This window comes from Elgaria multicarinata, chromosome 1 (assembly GCF_023053635.1).
Source record: "Elgaria multicarinata webbii isolate HBS135686 ecotype San Diego chromosome 1, rElgMul1.1.pri, whole genome shotgun sequence".
In the NCBI taxonomy this organism is placed as follows: domain Eukaryota; kingdom Metazoa; phylum Chordata; class Lepidosauria; order Squamata; family Anguidae; genus Elgaria; species Elgaria multicarinata.
The window spans coordinates 122,567,814-122,594,623 of NC_086171.1; the positions used below are offsets into that span (position 1 = coordinate 122,567,814).

Consider the following 26,810-nt stretch of genomic DNA (forward strand, 5'->3'; position numbering starts at 1 on the left):
ACATAATCGGTCTAATCCAATCCCATGGGAGAATTAAGATTGACACTAGAGAGTTTGTGCCCCAAATTACTGAACAACTGGTGAAAACTAAACTTGTATTCCTGTAGCTCAGACTGCAAATGCATCTCGACAATGAGTTCATGTGTAATTTACAAACCAGAATGGTGCTGTCAAAACCTGACATATCATCAGTGCTTTGTTATTTGATTCTTTTAACTGAAAAGCACCTTCAAGGTTCTGTTTGGCTAAAATGGTGGGATGTTGATGTAATAAAATAAATTAGAAAGTGGCTTTGTTGTTGTGTATTCATTTACTCCTGTTCCATTTCATTCCAATTTTGCTGTTCTGGATTGGCATCAGAAAGGGAAGCAGGGAAATTTAAGAGGTAGCATGAAATAATTCCTTTTTAAGGCTGGCAGAAGTAGGCTCCTCCTGCACTCTTTCCTCCTCACTGTAGCCCCTCCACCCCCCTAAAAGAATTAACCAGGGGGTCAGGGAATCCTGCTGAATTGAGTGAGCCATAGTATGAGGGTGGGGACTCCCTGAAAACTAGGCAGAAGCATCTTCCATGACCAGAAGGCAGTTCCTAGATACAACCCATTGCTTACTGGTGTAACAGAGAGAAAGAGAGAGAGAGAGAGAGAGAGAGAGAGAGAGAGAGAGAGAGAGAGAATCTCTTACATTCTTTATTATTTTCTGCACAGCAGGTAAATCAGGAGCAAAGAGGATTTTCCCCATCAATAGCGGTTTCACGGACCTCCAGGCTATTTTGGTCAAAGGGTTCGATTCTACGGTCTGGATCAATGTATTACAAAAGGGTGCTGTTGGAGGAGGGGAAGGAAAAAGGAGAGCACACTTTATTTAATAGCAGCCCAGTTTCATTGTTCATGACATCCTGCAGAGTCTAGACTACCCTCTGGAAATAGTATTTCCATATTACTCATAGGAAATTGTAGCTACAGCAGTTTGTAAGAAATGAACAAGCCAAGCAAAAAGGTTCGTGTTGCATCTGTGAGCGTATTAACATATTCACCACACCCATAGTGAACGCAGCGCAATACCGTTTGACTAAAATCTAGAGAAGATAAATTACATGGTTACTCAGTACATTTTAGAGCAGTAGAGCAGCAATAGCCGAAAACAATGGACAAATTGAAAGGTTTCTACAGGATGCTTATGATAGGGTTAAGTATATTTCTCCATTTCATCCCAAGATCTATTTTTTTCTACAAAATTCCAGTGGAAGCACCAGAAAAGTGTGTGTGTGTGTGTGTTTTTGTGTGTGTGTGTGTGTGTGTGTGTGTGTGTGTGTGTATATATATATATATATATATATATATATATATATATATATATATCTTTGGGGCGGGGCAGGGGAGAGAAAAAGAGTGTGATGTATTCTGTCACTTATATAAAACCTTTCCAAACAGAAACATCTGTATATTTCACAGTAATTACATCCAAGTTGGTATGTTAAGGTTGGTATGTTTAGGTATATCTATCTATATCTATCTATCTATCTATCTATCTATCTATCTATCTATCTTTGGGGCAGGGCAGGGGAGAGAAAAAGAGTGTGATGTATTCTGTCACTTATATAAAACCTTTCCAAACAGAAACATCTGTATATTTCACAGTAATTACATCCAAGTTGGTATGTTAAGGTTGGTATGTTTAGGTATATTTACGTTTTTAATTTAAGGTTCTGTTTAGTTACTTTGGTTGCAGTCTTGGGTTGCTACAAAAAATCCAAGCCTTTTGGGGAATGGAGAACAAGCATGCAAAGCCTTCTTAGGCCTTAGCCAGACCTAAGGTTTATCCCAGGGTCGTCCCTGCCTGCTCCCAGGATATCCTATGTGTCATTTACATGAACAGGGATGACCCCGGGACGATCCCAGGATAAACCTTAGGTCTAGCTAAGACCTGGATCTGTCTTGTAGAAATAACTCATAGGCTAGTGGAAAGATCTGCCTTTAACAGCAGCAGAGGATAAATTCAACAAGAGAAGCTTTTGCCAGCATGGAGATGCAGTGATGAAAAACGTCACCTGCTGAATTTCTGCCTCTTATACAGCTGTTAAAGATTAAAGAGCCCTTATAGAAAGAAGATAGCAACCCAAGAGCCATTACACTCCCATTACAGAACAGCCTTTGTTTCCCATTACAGAACAGCCTTTGTTTCCCATTACAGAACAACCTTTGTCTATTTAAGACACCTAAATACGTGATTTATTTAGGTGTCTTTCTAAACACCCAGTTTTCAGAAATGACCCACCCAAGCCATATTGGGCCCTGTGGCAGAAAATCCAAATGACACCCTATATGAAACCATTGACCATTTGCTGACCTTTAGTACCACCCAAAGTCTAGTATTTGAGGCCATTGCCACACCCTGCCTCATGATAGAGGCAGCCCTGCTTGTTCAAATTCTTTATATCTCAAGATTTCAAGGATGGGGTGGAATAATTTAGGATAATTAGGATGGTAGATATGTATGCTGATATGAAAGGTATTAAATCCAAGAGATAAGACAGGGGGAAAAGTTTTTCCTGTGCACAAGATCCAGATTAGCTTCAGCTTAAAAACCAATCAAATCTAAATGGAAAAACCATCCCAGTTCTTGCTGCAGCACTAAGGACAAAAGCTGTCAGAACTAAAGTAAGTCCAGTTAAGCATTATCAGCGGTATATGATCAATCGATGAATAGCAGTCAGAGTGATGGTATAAATAATGATCACATTCTTAATGGTTATGGCAAGATGACTGGGATTTTAAAAGAAAGCATATTAAAAAGCTTCCTGTCTCATTTCAATTACTTTGCCACTTAACTTTACACAGTTATTTCCCCGAATGGATGGAGCACCCACCAGCACTGTCCATGTTTGAGTCTTCCTGCAGCTCTCTTTGTAACACCTGGTGCTTGTCAATATCGGAGTCAAGACACTACTCCAGATAAACCAATAGACCAATCTTACAGGGATGGCACCCTTGCACCGCTAGCAAACATGTACATCTACCAGATTCCTGCCCTAATGATTCCAGCTGCTTTATGCCTTAGCATAGATTAAACACTAATTGCTCAGGCCAGAGAGCTAAAATGACTAATGGTGTAAACAGTAGCATTATTCATCTTGACGCACGCCCGTCCATCTGACATGATGTCCCAGGCCAACAAGATACTTACTGGTTGTGTTGTCATAAAAATAAACGGATTCCTTCTTCGTGGAGTCAACCCCAAGGAAAGCCTTGTAATTATTATCTTCGTACCAGTTGAGAGAGAGTATTCTGGAACCCCCTCCCTCTGGGTAACCACAGAGGAGTTGAGATAAAGTACTCATCAGCTGCCATAAGGAGGCTGGCTCTCCATCTTGCAGCAGCGGTTGCAGAGTGGACAAAAGGTCTTGAACGCTTGGCCTACGTGCTAGCTGTAATGGAAGGAATCATCTTAATGAGTGGCTGTACCAAGAACAGAAAGGAGTTAAAGACACCTGTGCAGGATTGTGGGTCAGAGATTCCTGCCGCTGCTGCAAACACAGATAAGGAAACCTGTCCGCTTCTAGTCCTTTGATGTTGTAAGGAACAAATCCTCTTGCTCAGCTTTTCTCCTCTAACAAAATCCATGGTGTGCATCAGCATTGTCCTTCTTAAACACCAGGATGTGTTGATTTAATGTTATGATATTTGAAAGAACTGCCAAATTGTACTAAGGCAAGATCAGATGGGCTCAATCTGGGAGCTGGAGACAGTTCTAAAGGCATAGTGAGGTTTTACTGTGTAGGATGGGCAACTTCCAGTGGTCAATTACACACACACACACACACACACACACACACACACACACACACACATATATATATATATATATATATATATATATATATATGAGAAACCCAGCAGGGGCCCCAGCCAACCGAAATTTCCCTTGAGGCTGGCTGGTGCAAAAGCAAAAAAGAGCTGATTTCCCCCTTTTGTGTTGCTGCACCGTCCTCCTGTCGAATTTCATTGTGCAAACCATGCCTAGCTTCCATTAAAACAAAGGGCAAATTGGCTCTTTTTGGATGCCATGGACAAATTTCTGCAGTGAATTTGGCAGTCGCAGCAATGGGAGCTGCAGAAAAGGCTGGGTGCCGGGCACATGCAAGAAATATGGGCTACAAATTTATTCTCATAATCAAGGCTGTCATGCAGAGGCAGGCAAAGGAAACCAGAGACCAAACAAGGTAGCAGGCAGTCCAAAATGAGATTAGACGAGCAGGCAAGGTGCGAGGGCAGAGAAAAAGCAGCAGTTGCTCAGGACAAAGAGCAACAAATGACCAGATGCCCTATAGGCTCTGGATACCAATCAGATCATCAGAGATCATCTTTAGCCAATCTGGAGCTGGATCTACAGAATAAGATTGTGCAGAGGACTATGCCACTTCATAAGGGGGAAATCATTTTTTTAATGCTCCCATGCGCAAGAATATTCTAGCCCAGTTCTCTCACTGTTGTGCTAGTTTTGTTTTTGTTTCCTAAGTTTCAGGGACTTTTTTGTAAACTTCATACCCCATCATCTGAGCTCATTCTGCTGCAAGCGCAGAATGCAACCTTGCCTGAATACTCCTAGCAGTCTATAGTGGCTCGGCTTCGTCCATTTTCTTCTGCTGCCCCTTATGCCTGGAACGCTCTTCCAGAACATTTGAGAACTACAAGTTCAACCGCAGCTTTTAAAGCTCAGCTAAAAACTTTTCTTTTTCCTAAAGCTTTTAAAACTTGATTTTGTTCTGACTTTATACTGTTAGTTTTACCCTACCCAGTGCCTGTTTACCTTACCCTGTGCCTGTTTGCTTTCTCTTCCCCTCCTTATTGTTTTATTATGGTTTTATTAGAATGTAAGCCTATGCGGCAGGGTCTTGCTATTTACTGTTTTACCCTGTACAGCACCATGTACATTGATGGTGCTATATAAATAAATAAATAAATAAATAAATAAATAAATAAATAATAAATAATAAATGGCCAGGCTAGTGTGGTAGCAATGCAGTTAGATACAACTACATTGAAGACACAAATCCATGCATTAGGATGGAATGGCTACCTGATAAGCCCTAGGCTCTGAGTGAGTGAAATTATGAGTGAGTGAAATTATGACCCTGGCCCAAGCAGCAGCAGGTTGCATTCTGTCCCAAAGGATGCTTGCCTGTGCCCAGTCCTACTTGGTTACAGATGTCAACCGGAAAACAATTTTATTTAAATTTGACATTTGGACAGAGACCAGAGTCTGGTCTATATCTGCAGATAGGAAAGGTTGAAGCAACACCTCTCTGCCTGCTCTGGGCCATGTTGGGTTTGAAAAACAAAACTAAGGAAGAATCATGAAACACCACTTGACATTTAGCTTCAGCCTCAGTTTCTATACTGCTCAGATGATGCTGTCTCTCCATGGCCGGACTCTTACCTTTTGCACTGCTTGAGATACATTAGAAAGTATTCGCCCCCATGATCGCAAATCGGCACCTTGTGTGTTACTGTCTAAAACAGTAGGAAGCTGCAAACGAAGAAGAGTTGAAGGCTGATGAGGCACGAATAGCGTCTTTCTAACCTGTTAACAGCTATCTTAGGCTGGGCTCCAAAACCTATCAAACCACACAGACTTAGGAGTAGGCAGTGGTTGTAGCAGTTTTTAATATGTATTTTATTGTTAGCTGCCTCAAGTGCCATTTTTTGATGGAAAGGCACGATATAAATTAAATAAATAATAAATATGTTTTCAGGTGGTGTAATTGTGAAGACAGTAGTTCAGACAATTTCCTAAGGGGCAGTACCACTTTTTGTTCCAGAAGCTGCAGAAGTATGATTAGTGAAGCATCACTAGCAGAAGTATGTATGCCCCGAAAATGAAAATAAAAGATTATTTCCCTCTTCAGAGTTCCAGAAGAAAAAATAAAAAATAAATCCTACCCTGCCACCTCCAAAACTTTTGCTAGGGGATCATTTGCATGGAAGCCAGTTGAATATGTCAGTATATATACTATAATAGCAGGGTGTGAGAACTGCCTTTTTTGCTCAGGTCAATGGTCCATCCAAATCAGCATTTCTGTCTTCTGACAGTAGTCCAACCATTTACAATCAAACAATGCATGATGAACCCAGGGGTATCAACATCAGCCATATGATCAGACGCCTGAGTTTATGCTGGAAATAAATGGGTGGCACACTCCAGTCCATGCTCACTGCTCAACCAGAGACTCACCCTTTTTATGTAATGGTACAAGAGCAGTGGAGGCTGGAGGCTCCAATGTCAGTGGGGTGGTGAATCCTCTCCAGGTTTCAGTCACAACCATCCAGGGCTCTAAATGAGTTATCCAAGATGTGAAAGAACTTTGGATGACTCCTTTAGAGCTCTGGCTGGTTTTGACTGAAACTTGGAGAGGATTCACCACCCCACTGACATTGGAGCCACCAGGCTCCACTGAACAAAAGCCATTTCCAGATGTAAAAAGTAGCTTGGAGCACCTCTGGTGTGGGTCATGATTTTGTGGAATCTGAAAGAATCTGCTTTTCTTTCCCGGACGGTGAACTGAAACGTACAAGATGAATTGGAATGCGTGAGCTATGCTTGTTCCCACCCTGCAGACTGTGGGAAGCATATAATCCAAACATGAAGAGGATCCACTCCCTTTACCCTCTAGGTTTCGTCCTTCTGGCTTGCTGAAATTATTTCAAAATGCATCATGCGGTGGCATCACACATACCATAGATTACAAGGGAGGCCTCCAGTATCCATGGTCTGTCTGTCACTTTATGAGAAAGTCCAGTCAAACCAGGAAATTGTGGGATGAGTGATTTTACAGGGCAAACAAAGAATTTTAAGAATTCACCTAATCCATATTGCTCTCCGCTCATTTCCTTGCTCTGCCACACACTCCCACACTCCCACCAGTGACTTGGATTAGTTAAAATATTCAACTACTCCTCAGAACTCCTGTCGGTGATGTTTCATTTGACCTTCTCTTTTAGCCACTTACTACCCTTGATGATGATGATTAGCTAATTTGTTGGGCAAAAAAGAAGGAAGATGTTGCATTTACCTGGGAGTAAGCCCCATCGAACACACTGGGACTTACTTTTGAGTAAATATAGGATTGCTTTGCAGTTCTCAGCAGATCAGGTTAAAAGCAGTATGAAGATTACCATCATGACCCCTGGGCTAAAAAGTTGACCAGATACTGAATGCAGCCCATTGCACATCATTGGCCATTGCTGGTAGGAGCAGGGAAACTTATGGCATGATGATATCATGAATGGAGAAAGTGATACTACATGTTGTTGGAGCAGCTTCTCATGTGCAATGTATCATTTTCTCCTTAGGCTTAGTGATACCCATGTTGCATGGGCATGGTCGGGAAATCTTACATGGGGCCTCTCCCATCTCTACCCTGGACCTTAAGTCCCTATCTAGTTGTTTTTGACTTCTGCTCCTCACCTATAGCACCGGTGCACAGAAGGTAAAACTCCAGACATTCAACTCCCATAAACCAGCATGGTCGATGGCCAAGAATACTGGGAAGTGAAGTCCAAAAGATGCGGAGATCTGCTTTCAGCCCACTTCTGACATATAATTCCAAGCCATATGGATATCTCCCACCCACCCATTTACCCTTTTCAGTGGGGACTTTTGCCTATTAACTGACCTTTCTTTCTCCATTGATTCCTTCTCTTCCCAAGTGACCAAAGCAAATAACAGGGCAACACTGGGAAGAGAAGGCCACCCCCATCTACTGCTGCACAAAAGTGCTGTCTCAAAGCCACTATGATGTAGGTGTTGGGCTTGAATCATGGAGATTTGGTTCAAACGTGGCCCTGGGCAATTCACTATTTATTTATTGTTTTGAGGATAAATAGGATAACCTTACATAAACCACCTGGGAACCTTGGAGGAAGGATAGTATATATCAGAGAGAGAAAGCAGCTATCTGTGTGGATCCTCAGGCCCATGGTACAAATCCCATGACATCCCAGTCTGGCCTCCAGAATTCCTCAGATGGCCACACTTCCTTTCACTCAACTACTAATTGCTTGGTGGTTTCCCAGCTCCGGCTATTGGGCGGTATAGAAATGTAATAAATAAAAAAATAAATAAAAATAAAAAAAATTCCCCCCATTCTAAAAGGTTGAAATACCTCTGCTAAAGCTTAGTTACTACAGTAAGAGCTTTTAAGTTAAAATGTGCTCATATTTGTTATATTTTAGCCCACTCCCTTTCGCCTTCAGCCCCATCCACTGCTGGCAGGCCTGCCCACTCCCCCACCCCCGAGCTTCTCCAAAATTGAATTCAGCCCCTGGGCTGAAAGAGGTTCAGCCCTGTGTCTATGGACACAGACAGGTGCTGATGTGTGAGTTCCTGACAGGCAGGAATAGGCCTGTCTTTGCAGCTATGTGGGGGGAGCAGTGTTTGAGCTAGGACAGCCTTCCCCAACCTGGTGCCCTTCAGATGTTTTGAATTGCAACACCCAGCAGCCCAAATCATTGGCCAAGCTGGCTAGGGTTGATGGGAGCTGAAGGCCAAAACACCTGGAGGGCACCAGGTTGGAGAAGGCTGAGCTAGTCATGTGGATGCTCTGTATGTGATCTTTCCCTTCCATTTGTTTAAGGAGTGATGAATCATAGGATGAATTATGAGGGCCATCATGGAGGCAAACATTGTCGTGGAGCACGTGGCTACAGGGTGGGGACCCCTTTTCAACCCGAAGGCCAAATTCCATTTGGGAGAAGCATTTGAGGGCCAGTGGTGAGTTGGGCTGAAGGCAAAGAAGGCAGGGTCAAAGGCAAACAGGGGTGGGCCAAAATACCAAAAAACACCAGCACATTTAGCTTAATTCCTGCCAGTAATTCCCCCCATTCTAGAATGGGGGGGAAACTGCACAAAGCCAGGAAACTACCAAATGATTGGTAGTTGGAGGGAAAGGGGTGGGACTATTTGGGGAACCACAGAGGGTCGTCTCTGAACCAGATTTGGCCCTCAGGCCTGAGGTTCTCCACTCATAACTACCGTATTTCTTCGATTGTAAGACACCATCGATTGTAAGACGCACACTAATTTCAGTACCACCACCAGGGGAAAAAAAAAACCTAAGACATACCCGCGATTCTAAGACGCAGCCCATTTTTAGAGATGTTTATATGGGGGGGGGGGAAGTGTGTCTTAGAATTTAAGAAATAGGGTAGATCAAATTTCCCCCAAACAGCTGCAGTAACAGGGCGGAAGAATTTTGATCAGGGGCCTAAATGAGTGAAGGACTTGTAGTAAAGCAGATCGACAAATTCAGAGCTTTAACTGAAGCCCACCAATAACTGTAGGCAAAACTATTCACAGTGGCTCAATTGACATCCCTTCCTCCACTACATCAGTGGTTAGTAAAGGAAATCAATGCCAGAATTATTTTAGGGTAACCATAACAAGCCTGTTAAAAATGGATTTCCTGCCAGGCTGCAACAATTGTTCATCGGAATGTGAGGTAAACTCTCACTCCAGAGCATCCCCCACTCTCTCTCCTCCACCCCCATCAGTAGGCATCCTTTGTGAGTTCAGATTTCATATCCTAGGGCCGAGTTGTAAAATGAAGCAGCCCTAAATCAGATTGCAGGTTAAAAGGCTTCTACTCAACTGCTAAAGGCACCATTCCTTCCAGACAGGCAGACTGACATGAAAGCAGAGAAAAGATTCTACTGCACAGATAACTCACAAGCTGTCAGAAACCTGACAAAATGACAGCTTTATGGAAAGCACATGCTGGTATTTATAACCTGTCATGTACAGTGAACAGAAACGCCCTCAACCCAAATAGCCCCAGGTTATTGCTGACACTTTCCCGGAGCCTTCTGAAGGCATAAGAATGGAGGGGTTGTGAGAAACTCTGAAGGGACAGAGAGCAGCCTCTTGCTCACCTGAAGCGTTTCATAACATGAAACAGCCAACGTAATAAATGCTGACTAAAGCGTGTCAAACGTCTCCTTGTGGCCACTTTTGCTGTGTTCTCCTCACATTCTCTCTGTGCCTCCACCCTGCAGCCTCGGCCAATTCCCACTACCCACATTTTCCGTTCCTGGTACTAGGCTGCTGAAATGCTTCTGGAGGAAATCTAAAGAATGTGCTGACTCTGCCCATTATAAATGCACTCTTTCCTCCTTCGGCTCTACTCTGTTCCTTGCCAGACAAAAACCTTCTATTCTCTCTCTGAATGTATCATTTAGCACCCCAGCCATGTGACTCACTCCCCAAAACTTCCTATTCAACTCTGCATCACTGACAAAGAATTCTTCTCAACGTTTTCCAAGGAAAAGGTCTGGTGTGAATTTATATTGACCTGCATGCCCACCTCCCATTCCCACACTTTTCATTTACTGTTAACCCTGTAGTGGCTGCGTAGTGGCGCTGCATCATTTATATGACGCAGCCGACCATTCACAGCCACATCAGGCTTTTACCCCAGAAACTGCGCTTTTTTGTGGTGTGGCTTTACTGTGAGTTTTCCAATTGCTCCAATGCCACCACGTTGTTTCTTCCATCTGTCTCTGGTGGCTTCGGTTTGGGGCAGATCCCAGTACAGGGTAAGCCCAGGAATGGAGGGCAGGGGCCAGGCTTGGGAAGTCGAATGGCCACTGGCACTGACTTTTTTCCTGGCTGGGTAGCTTGTGCTCCTTCCTGCTGTCTAGCTTTCTTGAATCCACCTTGCAGCAGTGATGCTGCGGAGTTTTGGGGGAATCCGCGTACAAAGCGGCATCACATACGAAACCCCCAGCTCTTTGTTTCATCTATCATTCCTTCCCTGTCTCTCATCTTCAGTCCTGCAGCTCTTCTTCTTCTTCTTCCTCCTATCTCTCTATGTTCAAAGAAGCTCAACTCTCCCTCTCTCTCTCTCCCCTTCTCCTTAGAACATTCCCAAACTACATATCTTCTTTCATCTACTTCACCCATCAAACCTCCTTGGATTTAGGATATGAAGGAAGGGGACACACACATACCCCTTAATCAAGGGAATGCACTGACACAAATGATAAGACTGTCATTGAACCATGGGAGCTATCCAAAGATCCCAAGGGAATAGCGGGAGCTGAAAAAGACAAGACTGCACTGAAATTAAAGCAAGCTACCAGTAAGTGGAGCCCAGTCATGTCAATTGTCATTCGCAGTTCCCATTATTTCCTATGGACCTGTGAATGGCTCCCATTATGCCCAAGGGACATGCTTGTCATTCATTTCAGTAAGTCCTCTCATCAACCATGAATACTTGGGCACAGGTACTTAATGGACTATCTTGATGTAATGGTGGTGAACAAGAACATATGCATTCTTCACTTCTCCATCCCACACACCTGTAAAGCAACAGTGGGTAGGGGGTGCCTTACTTGGACAGTAAAAGTGCATGTGGGAGAGGCACTGAACCCTCCCCATCCATGCCTTCCCTCAGTAACTGTTCTCATTTCATGGGACTGAAGTAAGGAATTGTTGTTTGTTTATATCTTGCCTTTCCTCCAAGGACTCCATGGTCCTTCTCCTCTCCATTTTATCCTTACAACAACCCTGTGAGGGAAGGGTGAGAGTCATGACAGGCCCCTGCACCCCAAAATGAGTCTTGGGCTACCCCATATCATATACCACTCAGACACGGAAACCCACTGGGTGACTTTGGGCCAGTCACAGACTCTCAGCTCAAACCACCTCTCAGGGTTATTGTTGTGAAGATATAATGGAGAGGAGTATTATATACACTGCCTTGGATTTCTTGGAGGAAAAAAGGCGGGATATAAATGTAATCATCATCATCATCATCATCATCATCATCATCATCATCATCATCATCATAATAAATCTCAATGCCCAGGAACTACTCCTTAAAAATCTACAAGAATTGTTTTCAATCAAAACTTTTCTTGTGGGGAGCTGATCTATGGAGCAGAGAAGGATTCGTGGTCCCATTCCCATATACTCCATTAAGTTAAGATCTCCACCACCTTTCCCACTTTATATATGACTGGGGTAGACACATGAATGATGACACAGCACATCTAGCTTGGCCCCAATATAGACAAAAATAATGGGAAAAGGAAGGAACAGGACCTGTACAGTGGTGAGTTTGCCACCCTGGCCTCTATTCTCCCGTCCCCTAGAAAACTGCATGTCTCTTATAAAATAAGTGAAGGTTCTTTTTTTTAGATAAGCTTCTATTTGCCTCAAGGGACTGGAAAGTTTACACTACATAACTGTTTTACAGATTAGGCTACTGGTTTAATTGTGGTATTGGTACTGGCTTGTAAAGCAGTGAAGGTTTTGATTTAATTATATCAGAATAATATGAATATTGATTCTATATAATGGCTGGGTTTACACTACACGATATTTCACACTCAAGGTTTTATTATGGTTTTAATTTTTGTGAACCACCCAGAGAGCTTCAGCTATTGGGCGGTATAAAAATGTAATAAATAAATAAATAAATAAAGTGGAATATAGGTTGTGTGGGTGGTTGTTGAATCGTGGGTTATTGTGGTGTGTGAACCTAGCCAGGTTAAAAAAAAAAGGGTTGTTAATCACAAACAACCCACACAACCCAGCAACGAACCATGGGTTCTCCATGGTTCCACGACAGCCCACAGCTGAGTGTGGGAGGGAACCCAGCCATTGTGTTTTAAATTTAGGAAGCTTCCCTGATTTTATGAAGCTCAGAGTATAAATGTTTTACATAAACTTTTCCAATGTGCCACTCAAGAAGGCATAAATAGCTGATATAATGACAAAAGCAATAACCAGACTATTAGGGTAATTATAGATGGCCTTGAGAATAGAAAAATCTTGCCCTTCAACAAGAAATATGATATACTCAGTCAACGTTTTCAATCTTTCCTTCGGCATACCTGTTTCAAATGTTCAGATAACCGAATACGGGCAAAATTCTGTCTTTCCATCAGGATGGTTTAGCAGCATCTGTGAATCACAGATGTTGCCAACCACCCTGACTTCACAAAACATCTTTATAGCTCAAAATCAAGGCATACTGGGACATACAGGAGAGGGGAAACTACGGTGAAATTTCTAATGTGGAATGAATTAGATACCAATGCTAAAGATCTTGGCAAGCCAAAAACCTTGGGGGTGGGGCAGGGTGGGAGACGGTGGGAGAAAGGCCTAAGATCAATAAATGCATAATGGCAATAGCCTGAATCAATGCATTCTAGTATGTTTAAATCACAGTTGTGTATAAGATCACTATTGTTAACAAAAAGCAAGTGGATGACCTGCAGCCAAATGCAAATTGTGCAGTGTTCCTGTTCAGGTTTCCAGCAAGCCATGGTGCCAGCCAGCCACATCATCTTCCCAAGATATACCATCCCATTCCTACCTCCTGATTTTCTGGTCCAAACCCTCCAATAGTCAGTCAGCCTTCCATGTGTTGTTTTGGGCTTTCCCCTCTTATGGTTTCTTTCCCCCTGTATTTGGTACTTCTGAAAATGCAGAATTCCCCCAAACCTGGTGATAGTTCTTGCTTGTGCTTGGATGGTGCCTTTGGGGCTATATAAGGATCCGCCCTCAGAGAATTGAGTTCGTTGTTACTATATACATGAAAAAGTGTCATATCTGTCCCCCACCTTTCTCGATCATCCCAGAGTGCAGGACATGAAATAAATTACAGGAAACCAGATTCCAGCTGGACATCAGGAAAAACTTCCTGACTGTTAGAGCAGTACAACAATGAAACCAGTTACCTAGGGAGGTTGGGGGCTCTCCCACACTAGAGGCCTTCAAGAGGCAGCTGGACAACTACCTGTCGGGTATGCTTTAAGGTGGATTCCTGCATTGAGCAGGGGGTTGGACTCGATGGCTTTCTAAGCCCCTTCCAACTCTACTATTCTATGATTCTAAGATTCAGTCATCCCAATGCCTTTGCACTTATTGACTGGAATACTGGGAGGCAGAGTTCATTTAGTTCTAACCACTTCTTGATTAGAATGATGCTAGCAGAACTGCTGTTTTTTTTTGTTTTTTTTCAAATGAAAGCAAACTGTTCAGGAAAGTATTTCTGAGGGGGTTGGGACCTCACAGGACCCCCACAGTGGCTCTGGTTCACAGGTATTTGATATTTCCTATTCTCTCTGACCACCAACACAAAAAGCCACCAAATTATCTTACTTTTGCACCTGGGACCAATATCACTGTCGCACGATCTAGCACAAGCTGTCCCCACCTTGCTGCACTCCAGCTAATATGAATTATTATCTGCTTCATTCCCAATAATTTCCCCATGCTTGATGGGGATTATGGGAGTTGTAGTCCAACACATCTGAAGGACAACAGGTTGGGGAAGACTAACCTAGCAAAAGGATTTTAAAACACACACATTACCGTCCTCATCATTGTCATCAAAAAGATACGCCTCTTGGCTGGTACTTACCCGATGGAAAAGCTTAAAGAAGTCTGTATTTGCATACAAAGAGTCTTCGACCTTCTGCAAGGCCTCTTGGGAAAGGGCACACATTGCGCTATACACAGCTTGAAAGCCACTTGGCCTCCTGAAGATAATAAAGCGATTCAGCAAGGCCTTGCTGCAGGCGATATCTTTCAAAGTCAAGTCTGGGACGCCAAAGGCAAACTGTAGGCAAAATACAAAACACACCTTTTTGATCACTGTGCATTGTCTTCCATCTACTCAGTAACAATTTGGAAGTACCTCCCAATAAAAAATAGAATTATGAGTGATGCAGAACAATTTCTTCCAAAGAACAACAAAGGCAATGGACACCTGAAGAAAATACAATGACATGGTTCATATGCCAGCCCATGGTTTATATAAGCCTGTTGAATGGGTTGAATTTCAGGCTGTCATGATGTGTGAAGCCAGACACACTAACAAACCGTGGACTGTTAACCAGGAACAACCCAGAAAGAGAACCCATGGTTTGTTGTTGGGTTGTAAACTCTAAGTTGTTTAAACAATGGGTTGTCATTTCGTGTGAATCTAGAACTGTGGGTTGTTCCTGGTTCAGAGGCAGCAGGCAAGAGTGGTAAAAAAAACCAGCTGTTCTATATGCCAGTACTACAGCACCTCAAAGGCATTTGGGATACAGCAAGGGAGTGGACAAAGGAAGAAGGAAACAAACATCTCAAGGATTCAGAAAACAAGGCAAGGATTATCTGTCAGATAATCCCTGGGTAGGGTAACAAACCATGGGCTAAATAAACCATGGGTTAGCATTATGTGTGAACTAGGTCAATGAGAGCAGTGCCAGAGCTGACCAAATGGCCCATCCAGTTCTTTACCCTGCTTCTAACTGTGACCATTCCACAAGCAACTAACTGCAATTTCCGTTTGATGCTGGGTAAAATATCTTCGGATTGCATTTACCTGTTGAACCTTGACTATTGAATTTAGGCTCCAGATAGATGTGAAAAACTCAACTGTGGTTTTGGCCTTTTTAATACAGTTCTATACCGCTCCCTTGCAGGGCTCTACAAACTACAAACAAAATCTTGGCCTAGGTTTTCTCCTGGGCCAAGGAAAGCAGGGATCAATGCTGGCCCTATCTTGCGACCAAGGGAAGCAGTTACCTCAGGCAGCAGATTCCATGTGTTGGAAGATAGGGCTGTATGTACAATGAGACCTATACTGCACCTCCTAAACTACTCTGCTGCCCTCAGGTGTGGTGCAACAATACCTTTCCATCACTAGCATCGAAGTAAAAATCAACTGCTAGCTGAGTCCGCTGTTGTAGGTGGAACAGGGGGCACCATCTCATACTTCGCAGCAAGCCTTCTGGACTAGCCCTTAGTTACAGTATATACATGGCTCGGGGGTACAATACCTGACTGAGCACCACCTCTCCCAGTGTGAACAGACCCATACACTACATTCAGCACCCAAGGCCCTCCTCCAGGTGCTTCCTCCAAGGGAGGTTTGGAGGGTGGCAACAAGGGAGAGGGTCTTCTTGGTGGTGCCCCCCTGACGACGCCCACCTGAAAGCAACATTGTTATCTTTTTGGCACCAGGTAAAAACTGCCCTCTTCTCTCAGACATTTGGTAGCATAAAATGAGTTTTTAATCAGGTCCTGGATTATCTTTGGAAAATGTTTTTAGATATACGTTGTGTGTGTGTGCGTGTGCGTGCACTGTCTGTTTATATGATTTACATGAATCTCCCTAAGGAGGTTCGCCTGGCACCCACACTATATTCCTTTAGACACCAGGTGAAGAGCTTTTTATTTTCTCAGTATTTTAACAGTCTATAAATTTAATTTTAACTTTTCTGTTTTAAATTTGTATTTAAAATTTGTATTTCTGCACTGCTGCTGACTTTATCCTGGTTGTGCTTTTATATTGTATTTTATATCATGTTTTTATACTGTTGTTTTATACTTTGAATGGTTTTAATTTTTGTGAACCACCCAGAGAGCTTCGGCTATTGGGCGGTATAGAAATGCAATAAACAAATAAATAAAAAAAAATTATGTAAATAGTTTTGCACTTCGTATTATGTATTTTTAATGATTTTTAATCTTTGTAAACCGCTCAGAGAGCTTCAATTATGGGACGCTATAGAAATATAATAAATGGAATAAAATGAACTATACCGTTAATACTTCCAGAACTGTAATCAAAATGGGGCAGGGGGGGAGTAGAAGTGGGTCTTGTTCATTTGCCTGGATTCATTTCAAAGTGAAATGACATTTCACATACATTTCAAAGTGTCTCTATTTTGCCTAGCAAGCTGGGAAACCAAAATCTGCCTAATCATGGCACTCCGAACATAGGTGGTAAGAAAAATAAGTCACATGTGAAGCAATGCCTCAAAGACATCAGATGGAGACAGAGCGATATGGGCCAACACGGAATAGTTAAGCTCTTTAGTTTGATGGAAAATCAAGCAGGAATGGATTGTCTTAGTGTAGGTGTGAGACGTGAGCCTGTGCCAAGTCCTATGCAAATAAGCTCCATGCCTGATCTGCATCACTTTCCATTGGTGAGCTCAAAAGAAAACACCATAGCTGTCTCGTTGTATGGCACTCCTTTCCTACCCATGGGAAAGGGGAAAGAGGGGCAAAAAGGGCAAAGATCTTGATGGGTACACATAATGTTAAAGTATATAAAGATATCTTGTTCAGAGGCTTAGTGGGAGCAGCAGGCCAGGCAAAGTGGCATTATTTCAGTTTCACTTTGTCCCTGGACATACAGCCCTCCAAAGCAGTAAAACACATTCAGCCGTTGAATACTGCTTATGGATGGGACGGAGAAAAATAAATACACATGACATTGGACCGCTTCAGCCAGCTGGTGGTTTGTACAACAGCTTTGGGAACAGGTGCAGTCTATCTGAGCAGTAAGAAATGTGTATTTCACCAGTGGTACGCTTAAAAGATATGGGAGAGTCACAGAACTCAGGGTACAGGACATAGAAATGACTGGTTACAGCAGTGTTGTTATGGTTACTGTCACTATGATTATTAGCAGCAACAGAGATAGAATCTGAAAGCCAGTGTAGTGTAGTGGTTAGAGGGGTAGAAAGATGTTTCCTGGAATGTGTTTTCAGCAGATCTTTGATATATTTTAGTTAGAACACAGTTTTCTTAGCATTTTGATGCAAATAATGTTTCCCTTGCAATTTGTTGTTAGTTGGGCCTTCTTTTGGGTCAGATCCCTTAGTCTGTGTGGGGAAGAGTGGATGAGATCATCATAAATCAATGTAAAGAATGGCAGGCTTGGATTTAGAGCGGCTTTAATCGTGCTGGGAACAAACACAGAGTTACGCGCATCACCACAGTTCTTTGGGAGCACAGAAAACATGCAGAATGTGATACTGGCCAAATATTTCACCACCCTGAGAACCTTACCTTTCGTTCAACAAAGTATAGAAAAGCAGTTTCTGACCCTTATGGGTGGAAAGCTATGTTTGAAAGATTGTAAATAACACCTGCAGAATTATCAGAAGATTGTAAGCAATGCCTGCAGATAATTACCAACCCCCCACCTATATGACAACGGGATTGCTCCTCATTAAATATAAACCCGAATTTTCATTGATTCAAATGTAGGTAAAGAGTGTCACACTGCAGCAGCAACAGCGATTTATTTCCTGAATTGATTTTCTTTTAGAGTGAGTTATAAATGTGCACTTGTGCATTATCGCACATACAAAGCTTTGGAGGAGAGAGGAGCGAAGCTATAATTTTTATATGTGGAGCTCCGCAGATTCATAGAACAGATAGGAAAGAGGCAGCAGAGGGAAACGAATGAGGCAGCAGAACATGTCTTCTTCATCTGGCTGCCCGTTTCCCCCTCTTTGTTTTTGTGAACAGCTCAGAAAGCTTTGCATATTGGGTGGGACAGAAATGCACTAAATGTATAAATACATAAATAAATTTGTTTTAAGAAGCATTCCCTGCGGAGCTCCGGAGAGACTTCAAACTAAAATCGGCGCAAACAAACGAGGCAGCCAATTGGTGCAAAATCGGGAAACTGGCCAATCACGTTGTCCTACCCTCAAAGCTCCGTCCAGATGTCAAAATCCGATTTAACATCCCCAAAGACACATAGCCATAACATGGTACAAACTCGGACATGATGGAAAAGTCGTGGTAAATCGCAAATGCGAAGATGCGCATTATCGCGGTTAAAACCCAGTGCTGAGGCGAATCGACGGCTGCATCATGTAACCTAAAACGTGAACATGTGCATTTAGGTCAGGGTAAACAAGCCGTATAGACAAGCCCCAGAAGTATAAGGAGCGTCAGAAAAAGAATATCTAGTGGTTGGGGGTACGAAGCCAGTGCCCTGCCAGATTCTTGCCTCTGGCAAGAATCTGGGGAGGTTGGGCATGTTTTTCCCCTTTTCCCCTTTTTCTCCATGTGATTGGCTCCTCTTAAAAATTTAAAATGGTGGCCACAATGTCCCTCTCCCCTTCTGGGACATCGCATGATCGTCTAGATGCTGGGGGAGGATCACGGAAGCAGGTAAGTCAGCAAATCTCCCCATCCCTCCTGCTACACCCTCCTGCCCTGTGTCATCTGAAACTGGGTGGCAAGGGTGGTTTGAGGGGGTAGCAAACCTCAAATAACCCATGGACTTTTGCTGGGTCATTTGAGGGTTGCACCTGCTACAAATAAGCCATGCCACCCAAGTCTAAATGACATGGCAAGCCCCAACAGTGCACAGGTGCAGGTCTGAGGTGGAACATTCCTGAGGGCTGTCTTGACGTCGTCTTTCTCCCGGGGTGGCAACAGATCTGCGCTGCATTGGTTATATGACAGAGCCGTAGGTTCAAAGCCACCCCAGGGCAAAGAGATGAAGAAGTGCAGCTGAAAAGTCAGGGACTTACCCCGACTTTTCCAGCCAGAGTGAGGTCAGCCCGGCTCTTCCGCTAGACTGTCCTCGCTCAGACCCACTCTGAGGGCGTTCCCGGGCAGAAGGCAAACTCCTATTGATCATGGGAATCTGCAGGGGCGGGCGGGCCCAACAAGCCTAATGGCTGCCAGAAAGCCTCTGCTGCCTCTCCTAGTTATTTATTTATTACATTTATATCCTGCCTTTTTTCCTCCAAGGAACCCAAGGCGGCGTACATAATCTCCTCCTCACCATGTTATCCTCACAACAACCACCCTGTGAGATAGGTTGGGCTGAGAGTCTGTGACTGGCCCAAAGTTACCCAGTGGGTTTCCATGGCCGAGTGGGAACTAGAACCCGGATCTCCCAGCTCCCAGTCCAACACCTTAGCCACTACACCACACTGGCTAGTTAAGACAACTTGCTGCTGTGAAGACAGCCCCTTGGTCTAAGGCTTAAACTCTCCATGATGGATAGGCTCCAAAACAGCCAGCCAAGGACACCAGAATACCTTGTGTAAGATACAGCAATAAGACACCTTTGCTTAGTGAAATTAATCACTAGCCCAGGAGAACTTTCACAAAACAGAGCTCCAATTCAGAGAATGTCCCCGAAGAGTAAAGGGTTAGAAAAATATTAAACCTCCTATCCTGGTATAATTCTGGCTGCAGCCAATCTTCCTGGAGCTTTTGCTATGAGTCAGCAGCAGCCCGTTATCTCTCGAGCAACCTGAAAGCAGCAGTTGGGAAACAAATTCCAGTAAGTTTATCAGCATGCCATTGTTCAGCAAGCCCTTTCGAGGGGAGGAACAAAATATTTTCTCAGTTAGCTGGCCTCTAGATTCGTTTTAGCTTTCATGTGCGAGTGTGTGTCATTTCCTGCACTCCCAGGGTGCTCGTGAGGTCAGCACCTCAGCTGTGTCCTGCTCTTTGCCAAAGATTCGAATGCTTGTAAATGGGCCTTTCTGTGAGCAGGACCCCCTTTTTCATTCTCCCTCCCGAATGCTGTTTCAGGAGGAAACAGGATATATGATTAACAGTGGCAAAGAAAGGAGCATCAAAGCATCCCGTGGTAATGACATCCGTTCCCATATAGTAGCTGTGTACTTTTGGTCGACTGGCAACAGGATATTGCTTTGCAGCTAGAGATGTCTGCACAAACGTATACATTCCCAGATGAAATCCCAACATGCTCTGGGCAGGGACAGCAGTCTAAAATATAGCATTCAGAATGCAGGTGGGTGCATGCTCCCTATTATGGGGTGTTGGTTTTAACCTTAAAACCCTAAACAGCTTAGGACTTGGCTATCTATGGGGTGCCTGTCTCACTTGATGCTTGGGCATCAGGGTCTGTGGGAGAAACCCTTTTTAGGGCACCATTACCCACGGAGGCCCATTTATCAGGCACACATGAAAGGGCTTGAGGAAGTAGGGAATGCGCTCCCTCAGGAACAACAATTGGCTGCTACTCTGGGATTGTTTGCATGTAACAGCAGCGTACAGCGGCAAATCATGGGTTAATTTTTGTAAACAACATATAACTCAGATGCTTTGGGTTATTTCTGTATTAAACAACCAAAATTAACCTAAGAACAAATCAGGGTTCGTATGTCACACTAGGAATCTACAAATGAACCAACCCCCTCCTCTTTGTGTGTGTATTTTTTTTAAAAAAATATGTAAATTAAAGCTTTTTTTAAAAAAAATCTTTTTAAATTCTTTTCCCTGCCTTTTTTTTAGGTTTTTATCTGTAAATAAATTTAAACAAACGGGGGGGGGGGAGAGGAACAAGGCCCGTTCCTCCCCCCCGACCTGTTTTTTTTAAAAAACCAATATTTAAAAAAAAATAAAATGGGGGGATTTTTTTAAAAAAAATTAAGCAGGGGTAGAGGAACGGGGCAGCCAAAGGGAAGAGAGCTGGTTCAGGTGCTGCGTGTCCTTCTCTTCCTCCCCCTCTGGCTGCCTCGTTCCTCCCCCTCCCCGGTGCTCGGGCGCAGCAGCAGTGGCAACTCCGCACCTGTGCTCCTCCCCATACAGGTCCCATGAAGGAGTGCAAATGCAGGTGCCCGAGGCCTTGCGGCACCAACGCACCACCATCAAGACAGGGGCAGGGTCTACTCTACAACCCTGGGTCAGCAATCACATGGCCACTTGGACAAGGTAGAGGGATGCGGGTTAATCTATACCCTGTATTAATAGAAAGGGTTGACCGGGTGGCTGATTTTTGCTCTACCAAACGATGACGGACGACTCTCCCCACTCTCCCTGACTTCACTCTTCAGATTCTGAAAACAGTGTGGTTCTTAGTCAAATAAAAGCACCAGCTATAGATGAGAGCCTCATGAGTTTGCATGACCAACACAAAGGTTTTCAATTGAGACTCAACTGTAATTTCCTCAGTGGTGTGTCGAAAGTGTTGGTGCTGTACACATGGGCATCTCAGTGGTTTTCAATACCCGTTGAAACATGGCCAGAGGTGGCCCAATCACAATGACTCAACAGCGGGCAGTTTTTGTAAGGTGGCCTAACCATGCAGGACTTGTGAGAGAAAGAGATCGGATTTTATTTTATTGGAAAAACTTATGCTGCTCAAAGCCGCTAGTTTTCACGTTGCACAGAACTTTTTTTTTCCAGGCAGGAAAAAGCTTTCTTCTGTGCAATTCAAAGAGCTGTCAGCAAGCTTCCTACAGCTCTGGTTAGAACCTGATAGGCTGAACAATCCGGCAATGATCACGCAAGCCACCTACCATTTGCAAAAACCAAGAGGAGTGAAAAGCAGGCTCATTAATTCCATCTCCTGCTGGCTGTAAACAGTCAGTCACATTTCCCACATTTGGGCATTATTAGCAGAAAAAAAGAGGGGGGAAAAAGAAAAATAAAAGAAAGAAAAATAAAGAGGAATTGTGCCATTCAGCCTGAGTTCTTCTCTTCTACCCTCTGTACTCTCACTCAGTCGAAAGGCTTTAGTTCAAGCGATCTGATTCAGCAGACCTCATTCATAACCACAACATTCCTCTCACGGCTCTCCAGCCACAATCACAGAGGGGGCAATGATGGCCCAGACTGAGTCACACACAAGCCATCTATGAGGGGAAGAAGCTTTAAGAATAATCTGGAGTGCAATTTTCTACTAAAGGTGTTTGGTGTGTTTTTTAAAGCTATTACTTGTTGAGAATTCAAGGTGGAAAACTTCCTTTCAAAAGTCCAATCTATTCCCATGAGACAATGGCCTGTCAATGCCTTCCACCTCTGCTCTGGCTGACATCAAGAATGGTATTTTAACAGTTTTGGTCCCATTCACACTTGTATCGAGATAAAGTGATGCACAGCTGAATACAAAGAGAATCCAAGCCAAGTCTAATCATGGATGACACTTACTGGGCATACCCATGACTATTTCAGCTCAGCATTTCAGCCTCCAAGGCAATAAAGACAACTTTCGGCCTTCTGCAGGCATTACGCTAAATCATGGGTTGTTTTCTGAATAATTGTCAAATATTACCATTATTTATTTATTTATTTATTTATTACATTTATATACTGTCCCATAGCCGAAGCCCTCTGGGTGGTTTACAAAAGTTAAAAACAGTGAACATTAAAAAGTATACAAAATTTAAAACCATCAGAAACATAAAAACAACAGTATAAAAACAATGGTATCCATTGAAAAACAACAGTTCTGGGGTCCGTTAAAAACAAACAAACTTAGCATTGTTAAATGCTGTTAAATGCCTGGGAGAAGAGAAAAGCCTTGACCTGGCGCCGAAAAGATAACAGGGTTGGCGCCAGGTGAGCCTCATCGGGGAGATCATGCCATAATTGGGGGGCCACCACTGAAAAGGCCCTCTGCCTTGTTGCCATCCTCCGAGCTTCCCTCGGAGTAGGCACTCAGAGGAGAATAAGCTGCAAAACAGCCTGTGAAACTTGCTTGTTCGAGGCAGATGCAAACCATGGCTTACACTCACTGTGCTTGTGTTACATCTGTGATCATTAATCCATTGAGACGGCATGGTTAAAGCAGTTTCTCTCTGGCCTCTGCACTTGCAGGTCTCACTCGTGCCTGCTATACACTCTGTTTGAGGGAAAGGTTTACCATGTTTTTTGAAAGAAGCATTTACTGTGGATTTTAAAAAGATGGTGCCGCTAGACACACATCTAAAGTAACATCTATATTGGCTCTTCACAGTCAACTGATTTTTTAGGATGTCAACTGTGCGCTAAGAGGACAACTACCTACAACATTATCCCTTACATTAGGGGTGGGAAATGTGTGGCCCGTCAGATGTTGGTCCGGAACTCCCATCAGCTCTAGCCAGCGTAGCTAATGTTGAGGAGCAAAGGGCGTTGCGTTCCATCACCATCAGGAGAGCCATCCATTCCTTGTCCCTGCTTTACACCTTGCACTGACCCTATGAAGTCAGATAGTTATATAGTCTCTAAAATGGCGAGTCTCTTCACAAACCCCTTCTCCCACATGTCCTTCTTTAGCCGCTTATGGTCTGCAGAACAGATCTTGTTCCATATGCCACGTTATATCTAGCTGTAGTCAGAGGGTATGGAACTGGGCCTTTTCCATTATAGCGTCCACTCTGTGGAATTCACATCCTCTTTAGCTAATTTTGGGTTGGGAGGGTGATGCAGCAGGGCAACTGATCAATGATGGGGTTGCTGCTGTTCATTCTGCTGTACCATAGATCGTTTCATGATTGAATTTCAAACCGTTGCTGGCCATCAGGATTGGAGCTTGTATTCCTTGTCTTTTAATTTAAGATGGTTAGTTTTTAAAAAGGATTTGAACTGTAAACAATTTTGTTCTGTTTTATTGAGCTTTAAATGTTATACATCGCTTTCCGTACCTTTAGGTAGAGACAGCAGAAAAATGTTGTATACATATGAACACGCACACACATACACACGTGATTGCCCGCATACAGTTTGCTGCAGTATTTCATCAACTCACCTGTTCAGGTCGCACTTGCGCGTTAATCAGGTGATAAACCACCACATCAGGCAGGCCTATATCTTCAAGCAGAAACGTAGTTAGATTCTCCCCATCTTTTAAGATATCCTGGATTCGTATGCCTTTTCCTGGGTAAGACGGAAATGACAAGAAGGACGTTAAGCACTGGTGTCACATGATGGCTTTAAGCAGCCATAACACTGGTGGGCCAGAACCACAAATTTACTTGGGACATGTCTACATGAAGGGTTTGCCCCAGGGTTGCTTCACAGTAGCGGCACGTCATAGCCGCCATTGCAAAGCCATCGAGGGGCAAACCCTGGAAACTTCGCTTCAAAAAAGTCAGGTGCTTACTCCAACTTTTTTGGCAGCGGAGGCAGCCCTGCGCCTCTAAAAAAGTTTTTTTAAAAAAAATGAAAACAGGAGAGGGGAGAGGAACAGTGCCATTCCTCCCCCACTTTTTAATTTTATGATTTCTATCTGCGGAGCTCCGCAGAAACAAATAATAAAAATAAATGGGGGTGGGTGGGGAGGAACAGGCAGCCAGAGGAAGGAGACGCTACTCGGTCTCCAGTCCCTCTCGCGTCCTCCTCTGGCTGCCCCATTCCTTCCCCCCTTTTTATTTTTAATTATATGAATCTGCGGAGCTCCGCAGATAGAGCTCATTACATTAAAAAAGGGGTTGGAATGGCCCCATTCCTTTCCTCCTCCCCCCCCTTTTTTAAAAAAAATCTTTTCAAGAGGCGCTGGGCAGGAAAAATCACACTTGCCTTCCTTCCCGTGCAGATGCCAGGAAGGAAGGCAAGTGCGGGTGCAAGGCGTCTGGCGGCGCCAAAGTGCCTCTGTAATAAATAATAATAATAATAATAATAATAATAATAATAAAGATGGGGGCTTGGTGACTTGAATCAAGTCACTATTACTGACCTTCAGTCTGTACCCCACCCTTTCTGTAAGAGGGGGATTATAATACTCACCTGGCTCACTGTACTATTGTAAGGACCGGAGAATAATAATGTATACCAAGGGCTTTGAGTATCATTAAAAAGCACCATATCAATGCTTAAAAAGCTACTCAGCCTACAACTGTATTTAAACAAATATACTTGAGGAGTCAGGGATTATATAGAATGAAACCAAATGATGAATTAAAATTAATTGTTCAGGCTGTCTCGATATTCCCTGACATACATTACACTGGATGTTTTGTCCAACATTAAAACATTGGTATTCAAACTGTGGGATTCCCCCACCCCCTTGGGAAAGAAAGTGGAACACCTGGGGGTATAAATGTCCAGGAAGAGATAAGATCTTGAGACAGGCTGAACTTTCCTGATCAGCCCAAACATGAGCAAGTTGAATGCTCTCTGCAGAGGATCCTCACTGATCCACATTGGATTAGTAAGCTGGACTGTTGCTCTGCCTGCCTCACCATTGTCTGCATGTTTTGTGAGAAGTGGTTTAGTGGCTGCCTCGGTCATTGTAGAACTCCCTCCCACAAGACATCCATGTGGCCATCTCTTTAGTTGCTTTTAAACAAGTCTTGAAGTCATGCTTCTTTCAATCTGTTTTTAACTGGTTTTAGCTGGTTCTCTGAAGTTTTGAAATCGTTGTTGCCCTATATTTTATTTTTCCTGGTCTAGAGCAGTATATTTTTATGGAGATATTCTAGTTCAGTGGGTGCAGTTAGGTACTTTTAGACCCTGATCTTAATGGTCACAAAAGGGGTGGGAGGGACCCGTGAAAATCCGTGAGTGGCCAGCAACAAGGGTGCAATAAAACACTCGTCCAATGGAGCTCCAGGTGACCAGCCTGCTGCCTAGCTACTAAGTGTTGCTAGGCAACAATAAAAATAAATAAATAAATAAACAATTCTTACACTTTAACCCAGAATTGGACAGGACAGGCCTTCAAAAAGAGGACACTTTCAAACATAGAACCATCCCCTGGCAGCCCTTCAAATAGAGGGCCCCTGGGTTGCATGCATGCGCACAACTGCATGCAAAGATCTCTGCATGCCCTACTGCGGAATAAGATTGCTGGGGGTTTGTATTGGGTTTTTTTTTGCAAGGGAATGAGGAGGTAGAAGATAGAATGAGTTTAGAAGCAGGGGGCGAACTCAGAAAGTTTGGGAAACACGGTTCTAAAAGAAGTGCTTTCATTTCAAAACAAACAGCATTTAAAACTTTTGAAAAAGGCACTTGAATGTGAAATGGCAGTTGTACTGCTCATTACACAAGAGACTTGGCATTAGGACCACACTTGTTTATTTTTCTGAACGCTGAAAGGGGCTTGGCGTGCTCGTAAAATGCAGACCTGGGATTTCAAAGAATGGAGGCAAGGGCCAAAGGCCCTGGAGTGTGGCCCTGGAACTGTGTGAGCTTCAAAGCTCTCGAGTGTGTTGTTGTTGTTGTTGTTGTTGTTGTTGTTGTTGTTGTTGTTGTGTGTGTGTGAGAGAGAGATAGAGGGAGAGATTTAGTTAAGAAAAAATGCTTTGGGATTG

The 26,810-nt window shown here is 43.5% G+C and overlaps 1 protein-coding gene across 1 annotated transcript in view; it reads right to left on the bottom strand.

The window, feature by feature from the left end:
• The window catches only part of ABCA4 (ATP binding cassette subfamily A member 4), a 129,286-nt gene that overhangs the window by 91,432 nt on the left and 11,044 nt on the right, over positions 1-26,810 (bottom strand). The window contains exons 5-9 of the mRNA XM_063132547.1: positions 24,308-24,435; positions 14,429-14,626; positions 5,437-5,526; positions 3,184-3,424; positions 682-821 (exon numbers count right to left, since the gene is read on the bottom strand). Coding sequence (XP_062988617.1) covers positions 682-821; positions 3,184-3,424; positions 5,437-5,526; positions 14,429-14,626; positions 24,308-24,435 — 797 coding nt within the window. The remainder of the gene's footprint in view (positions 1-681; positions 822-3,183; positions 3,425-5,436; positions 5,527-14,428; positions 14,627-24,307; positions 24,436-26,810) is intronic.